The 15374-nt window shown below is 35.1% G+C and overlaps 1 protein-coding gene and 1 non-coding gene across 2 annotated transcripts; both read right to left on the minus strand.

Annotated features, from left to right (window-relative positions):
- Nucleotides 1-4655: 4655 nt before the first annotated feature.
- TRNAP-AGG (transfer RNA proline (anticodon AGG)) lies at nucleotides 4656-4727 on the minus strand. The gene has a single exon. It is a non-coding gene; the product is annotated as a tRNA-Pro (tRNA).
- Nucleotides 4728-7714: 2987 nt separating this feature from the next.
- On the minus strand, nucleotides 7715-14314 carry LOC143588418 (uncharacterized). The gene is made up of 15 exons (XM_077069423.1): nucleotides 14224-14314; nucleotides 13247-13649; nucleotides 12759-12936; nucleotides 12532-12671; nucleotides 11782-12457; nucleotides 11313-11410; nucleotides 11071-11215; nucleotides 10923-10991; nucleotides 10790-10835; nucleotides 10346-10710; nucleotides 10197-10276; nucleotides 9364-9499; nucleotides 9107-9287; nucleotides 8944-9026; nucleotides 7715-8107 (listed from the first exon to the last, which is right to left on the minus strand). Exons 1-15 carry the CDS (start codon nucleotides 14312-14314, stop codon nucleotides 7985-7987), a joined length of 2814 nt encoding a protein of 937 aa, XP_076925538.1. The 3' UTR covers nucleotides 7715-7984.
- Nucleotides 14315-15374: the final 1060 nt, after the last annotated feature.

Below are 15374 nucleotides of genomic sequence, written 5' to 3' on the forward strand. Positions count from 1 at the left end.
ATACGAGTGAGTGAGTGTGGATGAATACCTCATGCAGGTTGACAAGGTATTTATAGCCGAATGGGGTAGGAAGGTGATTGGGTCAGTTGTCCTCTTCTATAAGATCTTAATAACCGCATGGACACGTGTCCTCTTATGATAGGTTGAGCCATACGTCTCATGTGCATGGGTGCAACAACCTGGACACGCGTCACCTAATGATAGGACGAATTGCACCCTGGCCATGTGCACGGTTATAACAAACTGGTCAGGTGTCCTTCTTTCATTAGTGGGCAAGTCACGTACTCCTCAAGTAACAATTGTGGACGTTCTTCTAGAGTGTAGTTAGTTATTTACAGCTGTCTAATTGGCATTGCCCTCCGGTCATATTGGCAGACCAATGTCTTATCCTGCGGATGACTTCTGAGGATGCCCAGATGCTTCCGCGCGTGGTATGAGAACGTTCTTCCTCTTACGTGATCCATATGTCCCGCGGGTGATATGTGAGAGGCTCCTTTTTGGTACCCTACCTCTATTAAATAAAGAATCCCAAACACCCCCTAAAACGAAAAAGTTAGACAAGACCAAAAAAGAAAGAAAGTTAATCAAAACATCACTAAGACTAAGTGTAGTGGGGCTACAATTTGGGCGCGAAGGGGTGCGAACACCGCCCCCTTGGCGAAATTGGGGCGAAATGGACGGGGTCGTGGGTTATTTGTCGCCGGGAGGAGATGAGATTTATTGTTATTATTATTATATTTATAGTGTGTGTGTTATACACACACACACACATATATATATTAATATATATATAGGGGAAGGTTAACGTACAAATGAAATTAACGTGCTAAACGTGAAAATCAAGTAGAGTAATTATGTATACAAGTAGAGTAATTATTATAGAGTAATTATGCAATTACTTTATGATAATTACTCTAATTGTATGCATAATTACTCTACTTGATTTTCACGTTTAACACATTAATTTCATTTGTATCTGATCCAAACCCTATATACATATATATATATATATATATATATATATATATATATATATATGTTATATTATTATATTACTATTTGTAGCCCCAACACTATTACACCCCAAAAACAAATTCACACCCCTTGCTTACTGAGCGCCACGTGTCGCAATTCGCCTCCATTTGTAGCCCTCCACTACGCATAGCCTAATAATTCTTAATTCCAATCTATAAAAAACATCACCAATAATCCTCAACTCCAATATAGATAAAACAACTTTTGGCAATTGAGAATCCATAGGAATCCCGAAACCTGTATGTCATTTAAAACTTTGTATCGACAAATGGGGTTGCCAATAAAAACCTACTTATTTTTTTGAACGATAAATGTTACACATACTTTATTCTACACTAATAATATACTAACTAAGCATTTACCCAGGTTTAAATCTGGGAACTCCCATCTAAGAGGTTAGTGTCTCTACCAAGTAGGCTAGCCCCACATTGGCAAAAACCTACTCATTTCGTGATCGCCAATTCGCCAAAAGTAGTGAGATGAATAATCAAATGCTCGGCCATTTCATCAAAGAGACCACGTATCATATATGAAAGGAAGTTGATGGAGAGATCGTGTTTTGCCAAAGAGTTTTCATGCTAGTATCAGTTTCGGCGAATAATGCAAGCCAACAAAAGAGGTCAACCTTAATTGGCATGAAGTTGTTCCAAGTGAAATTCTCAATCGGAACGGGAGGGTCAAAACCCTCGATGGTTCGGGCGTCTCCGAGATGGTTCGAAGTCAGATGAGTCACGGGTGATTTGACCTAAGTTAATAAACATATTGGCCAACTTGTCTTCAATGAAACAAATATTTTTCCAAATAAAAAAGCAGTCTAGTAATCTGATTTCTCAAATAACTTTTAATTTAAACTGGTTCAAGTAAACTTTACTCTATAAATTTGAGTTGAACATAATTTATTAAATAAGTTTGAAGTTGGATTTAAATCCGACTCGAGTGCATTTTACACGCGTAGATTTGAGCTATCAACTAACCGAGTTAAGACTTACTAATTGGAATGACAACGAGACTATTTTAAAAAGAGTATAATGTACCATACACAGTTATAAAATAGTGCATCATACATGTGTGATATATGTTGGATAATTACTTGTGGGGTATTAGAATACCACTAGTTTGCTTAAAAACATTTATTAGAATTTACAAATTTCATTTCTTTTATCTTATCATCCTATCTTTACACAAGGGGTTAAATTTACATTATGCTATATCCCCCTTAAGTCTTTACCTTAACATTTGCCGACAAAATTGCCTTGTCAACTAACTTTTCATTTCTTGATCCACTATTCACTTTTGTAGTTTTCTTTTGTCAATTTTCAACCAAAGTTAACCTTGTCACCATCTGCATTGTTTCTTTATACTTTTCTGTCTATTCTTTTCAGGATTCCAATAAAAAGTCAGTCTATAAACTCTCACAATTTCACAAACACCACTAAAACTTTGTATGTTTACTGTATGGTTTAAATGTTTAATAACTGTGAAACAATTTATATGTTTTATTTTACGGTCCATATTTTAAATTTAGTTGGTCTAGCCTCAAAGATCTTGTGTCATAACGAGTATCCCATCTTGCCACTGCATCCCACAGACCGTAATGCCACATAGCCTTCAATCTCATTTATCCGCCCGCTCATCTGATTTCCTTCTTTGTTGGTTTTAAAATTTGGCATGGTGATGCCACTAAATATGTCACGATTTTGTCTTTGCCACCTCACCTATAGCAACTTATGTTGGTTACATTGGTGTATTTCTCTAATTTTCTAATGTTTTTGTTTGCATAAACTTTGCTAACTTCATGTTTTCTTTTTTAATTCTACTGCCTTCATTCTAAAACAAAGTTGCATGGACGTTCTCTATGATTAGGCCCATTTTGCACAACTTCTATAGGCCCGTGCCATAAACTACTAACTAGTAAATAATATGTATATACAACTAATTGTTCTAATCATGGCTTAAGAAAGAACATGATGGCAAGGTTATTTTTGCATGACCATATAAGTAACTTGTATCTTCTAGAACACGTTGAACTAGTCTAGGTCAGTCTAAAATGGGTTGACCCATGAACACTTTTTGTTTAATTCATTATTTAAAACTTCTTTTAATTAACTAACTTGGTCCATAGTGTGGTTCCGGTCCACTTACCTAGATTAGTTGAAGAAATAAAGGTGTTAGGTTTTCTTTGGCTTAAAAATTGATCCCGAAAGCTTGAGTTGTCTTGGGAGGATTGGTATAATTTTCAGGTGTAATCTGATGGGTGTGTTGGTTCGGTATATATTTCGATTGTAGATTAGTGGTTTTTTCGTGTGCTTTTTGATGGATATATGTATTGGCGTGTCTAGCTTCTTGCTAGTTTTTTTTGGAATATTGGTTTTTAATACTCCCAACTTTCCCTTATTGGTAAATAACACTCCCAACTTTTGATTTGTCACCCACTACTCCTAACTTTCACCCTATTTTTCTGTACCACTCATCGTCTAAATGAACACTAACCTCGTTAATGTTTTGGACTAAAAATGTCATTCCAATTAGTTGAGGGCGTAAAACAGAAATTTTATTTTTAACACACAACCTCTATTTCTGGTGACCTCGTTTTTCCGGCGACCTCGTTTTTATGACGACCTCATTTTTTCCGGAGAATTCGAGTTTTTCGGCTATCTCGTCTTTCAGAACACCATATCCATCATTTCACCGAGCTTCACATATGAATTTGAGTTTTCCGGCCAGTTGCAGGTTTACGGCGAACACCATATCCATCATTTCACCGCCCATCGCTCCAAAACCACAACCCCGCCACCACCAGTGTCTCACCCAGCCACCTTCCGGGATCGCCCGCGTGCCGGAAAATCGAGTTGCAGGTTTCCGGCGAGAACCATCTTCATCATATCTCCACCGGTGCACAATCTTCATGATCTCCATCACCTTTTACACCTCTGAACCATCTCCATTATCTGAAAAACGAGATAGTCGGAAAACTCAAATTCGCTAGAAGAAAAGAGGTCGCCGGAAAAACGAGGTCACGAAAATGGAGGTTGTGTGTTAAAAATAAAATTTTTGTTTTACCCCCTCAACTAATTTGAATGACATTTTTAGTCCAAAACATTAACGAGGTTAGTGTTCATTTAGACGAGAAGTGGTACAGGAAAATAGGGTGAAAGTTGAGAGTGGTTGGTGACAAATCGAAAGTTAGGAGTGTTATCTACCAATGAGGGAAAGTTAGGAGTATTAAAAACCAATATCACTTTTTTTTAATAAAATTTTGTAGGACATTGGTGATGACTTAGACGAGGATCTCGAGAGTCACGCTGACCTGGATATTGAATTCGAGTACGAGCCGAACCACCGTCAACTTGAGCCAATAATATAATGATGTTTATGTAAGCTGGCAACTCAGCTCGTATCAACTCGAGCCAACTTTTAGCTTGATAAATGTAGTTTTTTTTTTACTTTGATTATAACATTTATGTTTGGTTCATTCAAGTCAAATAATAAGTTAACAAAAAACTTTTACCATACTTTCCGAACTGATTCGCTCAACTCGGTTCTTTAAATGAAGTTGAACTGAGTTTAGTTACTTTTGTTGTGCCTATTTCAAATGAAGAAAAATTTAAAAATAAAAAATTGGGGCATTCCGAGAATTGAACTCGGGACCTCTCGCACCCTAAGCGAGAATCATACCACTAGACCAAATGCCCATTTGGAATTACAGACGATAATAATTTAATCTATATGTAAACGCCATTCATTTAAGCTAGGAAATGTCCTTTTTAATTTTAATAAAAAACTAATTTAAAATCAGAAAATTAAATTCTAATCAATATCGAATACGCAAAATTAAAGAGACCAGATTTGTTGAAATACATATTATCCAAATCTCGATTTACTGTAGTCAAATGCAAAAAAAAACACATTTATGACCACAATGTAAACACACGAACACCAATAGTTGTGCAACACAATGATATGATAAAAAACAAGTAATAATAAACCGAAGTTATAACATTAGACAATGTAGTAAACGTTTTCATAATCTATTTGTATCCCAAACGCAAACGCCATCGACATTACCACTTCGTATACAACTTGTATATTGACTTCACAACAAAATTCATAATCAAACAACAAAATCTTAACAAAAAAAAGTATATGAATGAACAAAAAATTTGTCAAGGAAGAAGACCAATGTAGGGGGTTTGAGGAGTGCAAGGAATGCTTTGTTTGTTGGTTTCATGAATTGCAAACTTCAAATCTCCCAAGAACACCATCACAAACTCAAACCCTGTCTTTAACATGTTGATACAAATATCAAATTTCTCAACCATCCTTTTGTTTTCTCTTTATGCTTGTTATATATGTATGCAATATGTATATACGTGTGTGTGTATCAATGGATACATGTGCGTGTATATATAGTGTGTGTTGATGAAAGGGGAAGGAATGAAGTAGGTTTAATATGGCTTTAGGAACCCTTGAAAGGTCATATAAAATGTGAGGATTATGTATCTCAATTATTGGGATTAGACGTGTGATGTAGGAAATTGCATGGAAGATGTACGGCTAAACAAGATTGACTCTAAACTATGTGCATGCCTTATCTTCCCATAGTATTAAATAATTATGCGAATTTAAACTATGAACATGGAAAATATGGACATAAAATATAAACTTATTTTATTTACGATATTTTTAAAGAGACTTCTTGCATGTGAAGTAATAACATATAGACTACTATTAATTTGGTTCACATTTGTTAACCTCCATTATGTCAATCTTAACACTATGATCAGTTCTAGCACAATTTTCACATTGTAGCTCAAACAAGAAGATCCTATGTAGTAATTATGATCAATAAACTCATATAACATGCACAATCAATCAAGTGTTGAATTGATTGAGGATTTTCTCCATTCTTAGGTTTTATTTCAATTAGAGGCTATATATGTATAGTGGTTTTAACTACACGTCCGTATCAATACCACGTAGACAACGAGACTTTAACTAAACCACTTTTTCACAAGGGTATGGTGGTCTTAACTATAAACAAGTTAAAGGAAAAAAGAAGAAGAAATAGAAATAAAATGTTTGATTGGTTGGTTTTAAATTGGCCCCACACTCCAACGATCTTCTTTCGGTTAAAGCTTTGGCCAAATGTGTCTTTCGCACTCGTCTTTGGCGTCTATCTAATGGTTCTCAAGGGGTTAATTGGTGCCCGCACGCCTCATATTGTCTCTACTACACATATATCAATCAATCAATCAGGCCCTGTATATCCCACCGCATAGCACACTATCGGTAGGGTCAGGGGAGGGTAGGATGTAGGCAAGTCTTTCCTCTATCCGTGAGAATTGAGAGGCTGCTTCCAGAGAGACCCCCGGCTCATAAAGCTACATACAGGTAAACAGAGTAAACATACATCATACAAGCAAAGACACTTAGCAATACATAGAATAGCAAACTACCAAAATAGCAAGGAATCTGTAACCAATAAGATTTGGGCATAAGAATCACAAGACAACATCAAACAAAAAATATACATAAACAACAAGGAGTCAAGCTAGCCAAAGTAGACCCTAAATACAAAGCTAAGCTAACTAGGTACCTTCCCCTAGAAAGTCGCTAACCTTAATCCTATGTCTCCACGAATCTCTATCATGGACCATGTCTTCAGAGAGGTGCAACTCTGTCATGTCATGTCTAATTCTCTCATTCCAAGTCAATTACTCCTCTTTCCTTCCACAATGAAGGTTTCCACTACTCTAACTGGCGCTGTTGTTGTTCTCCTTTCCACATGCCCAAACCATCTCAATCTCCCTTCCTTTATTTTCTCTGATATGCTAACTACTCCTAACCTTTCCCTAAATACCTCATTTCTAATCCTATCTAATCTAGTGTGTCCGCACATCCACCTCAGCATCCTCATCTCTGCTACTTCCATCTTGCCCTCCTGTGTCTTCTTGATGGCCCAACAGTCTGTTCCATACAACATTGCAGGTCTAACTGCGACTCTCTAAAATTTCCCCATTAATTTAGATGCGAACCGCTTGTCGCATAAAACCCCAGTGGCTGCTTTCCACCTACACCAGCCAGCTTGTATGCGGTGGGTTATGTCACTGTCTATCTCTCCATTGCTTTGGACAAACGATCCTAAATATTTAAACTTCGTTATCTGCGGAACCACCTGGTCCTCAATAGTGATCTGGGTGTCCTCGCTATCGCCAACACCACTGAAGTCACAACAAAGGTACTCTGTCTTAGAGCGACTAATTCTTAACCCTTTATCCTCTAAAGCTACACGCCACTCCTCTAGCCTTTCGTTCAAGCTTTGTTTAGTCTCAGCCACTAACACAATAACATCTGCAAAGAGCATGCACCATGGGACAGGCTCCTGAATCGACTTGGATAGCTCATCCATGACTACCGTGAAAAGAAACGGGCTTAACGCCGATCCTTGGTGGAGTCCCATCTCCACCGGGAAAAAAATTGTATCTCCTACCGGCGCACGAACACTAGCTGTAGTCCTGTCATACATATCTCTACTACACATAGTGTAAATAAATTACAATGGTCTTTGAAGATAAATATAGAAATGCTTATAAATTTAAGTGTTAAATCTTAATGCAAAAGGCTTCCTAAAAACAAAAACTTGATTGTAAATGGTGCAACGTACAATATCATGTGAACATATCTATACATATTCTTGCTAGTTGAAAGAGGATGTAAAACAGCTTGAAATGATGCAAAAGGCTTCAAAAAGCAAAACCTAAGTGTAAATGGTGCAAGAGTGATTATATTAAAACATGTGATCATCTATACAGATTCTTGCTACCCTTCTCTCTTTGTACAGTTAGAATATGATAAAAAAATAATTTTGGCCCAATTACATACTAATAAAAGAATGAAACAATAATTGTCAATCTAACCATCAAAACTCTGATCAAATTAGAGAGCATATCTACACCACCTGCTCTTTTTTCTTCTCATGAACATTTAATATGATGCCTTGCAGCTCCGGAAAAACCGCTAGGAGTGCAAGTTCAAGTACACCATACCCGAGTTGCTTCAAACACACAGCAGACTGCAAATTTTAGAAACAAAAGTCAATATTTCATTTTTTTTCTAAGTTTAATGATTATAAATGGACCCTAATCACTTAACGATGACAATTTCGACTCATTTACTTATAAATGAGTCGATCTGGGTTACAGTTGATCTCAAATGGGTCAAACTGATGAATAAAATAACGCCTAAAACGGGGACAAGTCAGATGGGTCGAACATGTTGAAAAAAACCGTAGTGTACTTTTAAAGAAGCAAAGTCATATACAGTTACATCTCTACAAATTAATAATGCTGGGGCAACAAGAACTATTAATTTAGTGAGTAATTAATTAATTTATAAGCTAATACTTACCATTTTAGGGTGTTATTTTAGAAACTCTCCATAAATTAGTAGTTTATGTGTCCTAAATAATCATTATGTGAATTTCAGGTAATATTAATTTATAAAAATCGATACTTTCGTATATATACTTTTACTCACGTATCACATGGTACAAGGAAAACAAACCAAAAATAAATCAAATACAAATCATATTAAACTCCAAACCTCATCATTAACAAAATCTAATTTGATTGAAAAACCATGCTATTTTCGTAATTGACCCAGTTAAACGTGTTAACACATTATTGATTTTAGCCCATTTGAAGGTGATAACTTATAGATTTTGTGTAATTGACCCATTTAAACAGTGTTTGCATAATCATAATTAACACATCAACGGTTTATATTTTTTAAAATAAATCGGACATAAAATTGTTTATGGGCCATCCCAAAGCACGTTTCAACCCAGCCCGCCCTATCCACCCATCTCGTTATTCTTGCCGCTTGTATTCTTGACAAGTATGTATTTACCTGGAGAAAATAGTATATGTCTTTCGCACTTCGCTTATACTGCTTGCGTCCAATCAAGCTGACTAATGTAGTTGGTGCTCCTTCTAAAATATATAAAATACAAAGACTGTCATGTTTGCTGATAAAGATAACAGCAAATAAAATGAAAACAGTAAGTACTTACTAAAAATCATCTTCTTGATATCACTAGCTCTCCTTGCAGCTTCAAGCTGCTCCTCAAAAGATCCTTGTTTATTATTATTTCTATTACCAGATGGAGTTCTGCAAGATCCTTCAATTGACTGCGAAGAATCCGTTTGACCCGTGTTTACTTTTAGAAAAAATGTGCCTTCAGGCCACAGAATCTAGCAAAAGTCAACATTTTAAATCAGTTATTCACATAGAATATTTAAATGTATAAAGAACTTAGTATAATATTACATCTTTGACCAAATGAATTCCTTGAGCAACAACATTATCTTTCCTGAGCCAATGAATTTGCCTTACAAGCCAGTCATCAATAGCATCTTCCATCATTAGTTGCAATATTTGCTTTGATATCCAAAATACCTGTCGTCTGCATAATATATTATTAATCAGCAATAGGGCTGTAAACTAACCGGATGTTCAGTGAACCGTTCAACAGAAAGTTCATTTATGTTGGTTTATTTACGTTTGTTTTTGTTCGTACGTTTATGTCTTTCTTAAATGGTCGTTTATTTATGTCCGTTTAACTTTGACGTGGCTTTAAAGTTATAATGGAAATTATGGAATAGACTTTAATTCAGATGTGTTTGGAAACTTTTGACATTATTGGATACTTTATATATTAGACTTCAATTGGTGTTCTTCGTTTATATATGTTCATTTGTATTTGTTCATATATGTTTGTTTGTATTTGTCCATTTATGGTCTTTTGTGTCCGTTTATGTTCATGAACTTATGAACGAATATAAACGAACACGAATATGCTCATTTTCTCAACGAACAGACATGAACAAGAAAAATCATTCGATTAATTGTTCATGTTCGTTTTTGGTTTAAGTTAAATGAACAAGCATGAACATGCCCCCGTTCGTCTTCGTTCGGTTCATTTACATGCCGAATCAACTTTAATGATAATTACAAACGAAACATAATTAAAATATCAAATCATATCTCTTAATTTTGGTAAAGATAACTATAGTCAGCTCTAACTAATATTTTCTATCTAATAATTAGTATATCTAAATAAACCAAATGATGTAACAAAATAAGTTGATAATAGCAAAAACCTTAACCAGCCGCGTTTGTTGAGTTGAAATATCTTGTCCACTAAATTTAGCAAGGGAACACTTACATTTGGTGGACTCCACTGCAAAAAGAAATAGTTGATTTAATGAAATATCAACATAACAAATGTTCAAGTGAATGATAAATCTACCTCTGCAGGCACACCAAGTGGATCTTCTTTAGTAATTGAAGTTATAGTTGCAGCAAGATTGAGTATTTCAGACCGAACCTCCGTATTAATTCTATTTTGTTCATCGTTTTTTTCTAAAATCGGCTCGCAAGCTTGTGCAGCAGGTCCTACTTTTTCCTCATGGTTGACTAATCTCTCTTTTTCACCTTCCTCAATGTCAGAAAAACTGTTAGCCATATATGAGGTAGTTCTCTTTGTAACAGAATCAGTTTTCAACGACACGTTTCTTCTAACAACTGGAGAAGAGCATTCAGATGGTGAATACCGACCCACAACTTTTCTCTTTAAACCACCTTTGAACTGGCTTACAGCATCATCCACATTGACTTTTGACCAAAAAAGTCATATGTCACTAAATAGTAATAACTGTATCTGATATATGCACTTTTGGAAATAACGATATACCTGCTAAGGGTCTCACATCTGTTGCTGGCATTCCAAAAGAGTAACTCTACAGAGGAGCATAACCTTAAAATGGTGATATCATTTGAAAGTAGTAATCTTTAATATTAGCGTAACTGCGTAAGTAAATGAATACCTTTGAAGACATACTCAAAAAGTCCCATACTTCATTTTCCTCAAAAATATTGGGTATAGACAAAAGATCCTATAAAACATTATAGAAATATTAATCTTGAATCAAAAGATTTAAGATTTTAAAAATTAGTATTGATTTAGGACCGTACTTGAAGATATTTATCAAGTTGTATACAACGTTGATATACGAATGCATCCTCTGTGCTAGATGAGAATATTCTTTTAGGAGGCAAATTTAGCGTATAATTAGGAACGTCTTTTAAATTTCGGTGCAATCTATCAAAATTCCTGTATCTGCTCACCAAGTGAAGATAGAAAAAATGATTATTTGTAACCACAATCGAATAAACTGCAGATGATTTTAAAATGATCAGAAAGTCAGACACAAGACCTTCTTTCCACAAACCAAGTCTTGTTATCAGCATTCATAACCGCAATCGAATAAACTGCAAATGATTTTGAGTCATTTTCAAAGTATGCTCCTAGAACCTGTAAAACAAACATAGCCTCAATAACAATACAAATTTATAAAAAATAATAATGATTTGAATTCCGAGTTTTGCTTCTTTTAACATATGCTTTAAAAGATAGTCTTCTGTCCCATCTGAGTAATTTTGTAGGTCAAAAATCAGCTTTTAAAAATGACAACTTTTATAAAAAAGTAAAGTTATATACAAAATTGTTAGATAAATTATACATAATTTTGAACTTACATGTTACAAAATGTACCAAGGTGATACAGAAGCATATTTTAGTGACTTGGATGTACAAAAAGTATAAGTTGAATTTAAGGTTCTTAAAAATAATCTTACCCGACAACTGAGCTTTGGAACAGACCTTTCGGTACGTGTTAGTGTTACTTTATCCGAAACAGTTTTAATCTTCTTTACATCATTATCTCGGCCAGCATTCGCACTATAAAACTCTGATATTATTGGCCCACCAACTTGATTTTGAATGTTTAAGTCAGCAACACTATTTGATATTTCCGTTTTAGATTTACTTCCAACAACATTATTAGAATTATTTTCATCAACTAAATCAGAAAGCTCCGATGTCTTGCTTTGATCACTCAAAACTCCATCAGGAGTTTGCTCTGTTGTTTGAGTTTGATCATTAAAATTTTCATATTTTCCGGAACCTTCTGTTTTCTTATGAGATCTCTTTTTATTATAGTTTCTTCCTCTGGCCCACATATTTTCAAGATTCTCAGGATGAAGAACTTCTGTTCTTCTTTGCGTTGCAGCCTCAAGAACCCGGGCCCACGCAGAGGTCGGTTGGTTCAATGTTTCATCTTGAACAGGACCAGAAACCATGGGCCCGGGTGGGTTTACAGCCGGTTCCTTTTGGTCTTTAGGAGTATCATTCTTTTGACTACTAGAAGACCCATTTTTCATAAAAGGAGAATCTTGACTTTTTTCTTGTCTCGGGGTTTGACTTTGACCCGTAACATTAGTTGACTGATTACCACCTGCATCCTTTCCTTCTTTAGTATTGTTGGCAAGAAAAATCGCCTCAATCAACTCATTGATACGCCTGGCAATAGAATATGCATAAATTACACAAAATCATACCTTATAGAATAAATACTTTTGTCTCTTGAAACTCACCCGGGGCATGCGAATCTCATTGCTGGTTCGATTACCAAACACGTTAAAATCTCACGTGCAATGCACCGAACAACAGAACATTGCGCTTCTCGTGGTCTAAGAACTGCACTCAAAAGCGCCCCCACAATCCGTTTAAGATACTACAATTTAAGCAACATTAGATATTTTTCAGAAAGTGTTAGTTACAGGTATTAGTTATTTTATATAATAAAATTCTCCACTCACACCTTGTACTCACTCTCTGAAGATATTAAAGCAGGATGAAGCTCTTTAGAAGCCATAAGATGATGTTTCAATCGTTCATCTCGTTCTTCAGAAGATAATGTCACCATAACCTCCCTCCCAATTGCAGCTTGGTTCTTTCTAAAAACCTCTAAATGATCCCCTATTAAATCAACTACATCCCTGAAACAATTTGTGATCAAGTGATCATGTCAAGGTTCACTTTCTTACTTACGTGGCACACTTTTTCTTATGAGGTGGCTTATCATTAAACTACCAAAATAGTCTGTTTTAACAAAGAAATCATTTCATACAAATCCATCTAAAAGATCATCATTCTACATTTAAAATTTCAAAACACAAAACATCAAAAGTTTAATATTTATACGTTCCATATAAAATAAACATTTGACAAAACAGGTATAATTGCCATGAACATAAGCATGTTGTAACATATGAGTGTATGACATTAGCACTTTTTAACAACACTAACCTGGTTAGCAAGTCAACAAGGTTAATGTCTTTAACTCGTGCAGAAAATTCAGCAAGAACATCCATCAGAACCGCATGTAAAAGCTGCGGTGCCTCTTTATCAGGTGTTATACCCGAATACCACGAGTCCACCACAAATTCTTGCAAAAGCTTGTTAACAAAGTCATCCATTGCAGCCTCAACTACTGGAGAATCAATCTTCTTCTTCCAAGTAGGTTTCGGAGGCAATGTAGTAAGACGAGAATCTTTGACAGATAAGTGTTTTCTCTCTAGATATGCTAAGTATGATTGTCTGTTAGGTTTCTTAATCTTCCAATGGAATTCCACTTCTCTTATTACAATATGAACACCGGATACTAGCAGAATCGCTACTGGTACATTCATCCACATTGATTGGCTAGTGTCTGTTACAGTTAAACAATTACTTGGTTGTTTTGATCCAAAGTTCATGCAATAATCACCACTTTTGGAATTGGTTCCAAATCACCGGGACTAGGCCTGTAACTGAACCGAACGTTCTGTTAGTTCGTTTATTTAATTAAACGAACAAACATGAACAATATTTTTGTTCATTTTTTTAGACGAACGAACGTGAACACACGTTTTGTTCATGAATTTATATTCGTGAAATGTTTGGTTCATTTTATTATGTTCACTTATGTTTGTTTATTTTTTGTGAATGTGATGTACTTAAACTTGTTCATTTGTGTTCATTAATGCTAAATTATGTCCGTTTGTGTTCGTTTATGGTTGGCTAGTTGTGTTCGTTTATGTTAGTTCAATTACGTTCTAAATGTTCGTTTAGGTTTAAAACGAACGAACTATAACCAAAAAAAGTTAGATTAACAAACATTGTCCGGTCAGTTCATTTACAGGCCTAGTTAGTGACTGAAATTAGATTGAATTAAATATGCATGAGATATGAAGCAAGAACAAACAAACAAACACAATGAAGAAGATAAAAAATGAAAGAGTTACGGGATAAGAAGAGAGCCACGATGACAATGCAAACCGCCCACCACGTGGTACGAAGCTTTGCCTCTTCGATCAGATTCGGTAACGTCTCCATACCCTACGTACGTGTTTTTTTTGAAATGGTAACAATTAAGCAAGCCCTAGGGAGAAATTTATTTGCTGATCCAAAATTAAGGGATCGTGTTCTGAATTGTTGCAATGACATCTCTTGTTTTGAAATTTTGAACCATGCAGATTACAAATGGAATAATAATAATAATATCCACGTGGCTTGATATTTTTGCACCGGTATCCTCTAGAGCGATTATTAATCAAATAAAGTAAAGGGGGGCGGGTACCCTGTTTGCTTGAATGATACTCGCAAGTGGCAAATCGGGTACTATTAACCGATCAAATTTAACTGTTGGAGCGGTCAAAACTAGCCGTTGAGAGCTAACTTAAAAAAAATTATATCTCTACTAAGGGACAATTCATAGTAGTAATCAAGTAAAAATTTAGTGACCTGATTTAGGAAACAATTCATATTAGTGACCTAACTGAATTTTGAAATAGTTTTGAAACTTAATAATTATTCTGTGACGTTTCCCCATATAAATGGACTAGGTTAGGTATCCGTGTGATACACGGGTTGAATAAATTATATTATAAAAAAGTCAATAAATCTAAAGATGCACTTAAAACATCTAATAAATTATAATGAAAACAAATAGAATAACATAACAAATTTCTCTAAAAATCTTTTTATATATAATGTTCGTAGTCTTTTTTTAAACTTGACCATCTTCATAAAAAATGAGTACTTTGAGTCTTCTTGTTTTACTCTAGACAAAGCAACATATAACTGGCCATGGGCGAAAAATGGTTGTCTAAGAAATAAACCAACCCTAGAAAGTGATTGGCTTTGGCTTTTATTGATTGTCATTGCTAAACAAATAGCAACCGCAAACTATCTCCTATGAAATCTGAACGGAATTTTTTTATCCGTTGGTATAAGATTTGTTCTTGAAATATAAGTGCGGTCACCAATATTGGTTCCAGATATGACAATTTCAATAACACTATTATAAAGTCTTTTTACATGTAGTCTTGTTTCATTACATAGACCATTTTTTTGGTAAACATTTACAAGTAGCATGATCGGTACTCCAACTTTT

Source organism: Bidens hawaiensis, unplaced genomic scaffold (assembly GCF_021521415.1).
Source record: "Bidens hawaiensis isolate Kalapana, Puna unplaced genomic scaffold, B.hawaiensis_p1.1 tig00036359_1, whole genome shotgun sequence".
Classification (NCBI taxonomy): Eukaryota; Viridiplantae; Streptophyta; class Magnoliopsida; order Asterales; family Asteraceae; genus Bidens; species Bidens hawaiensis.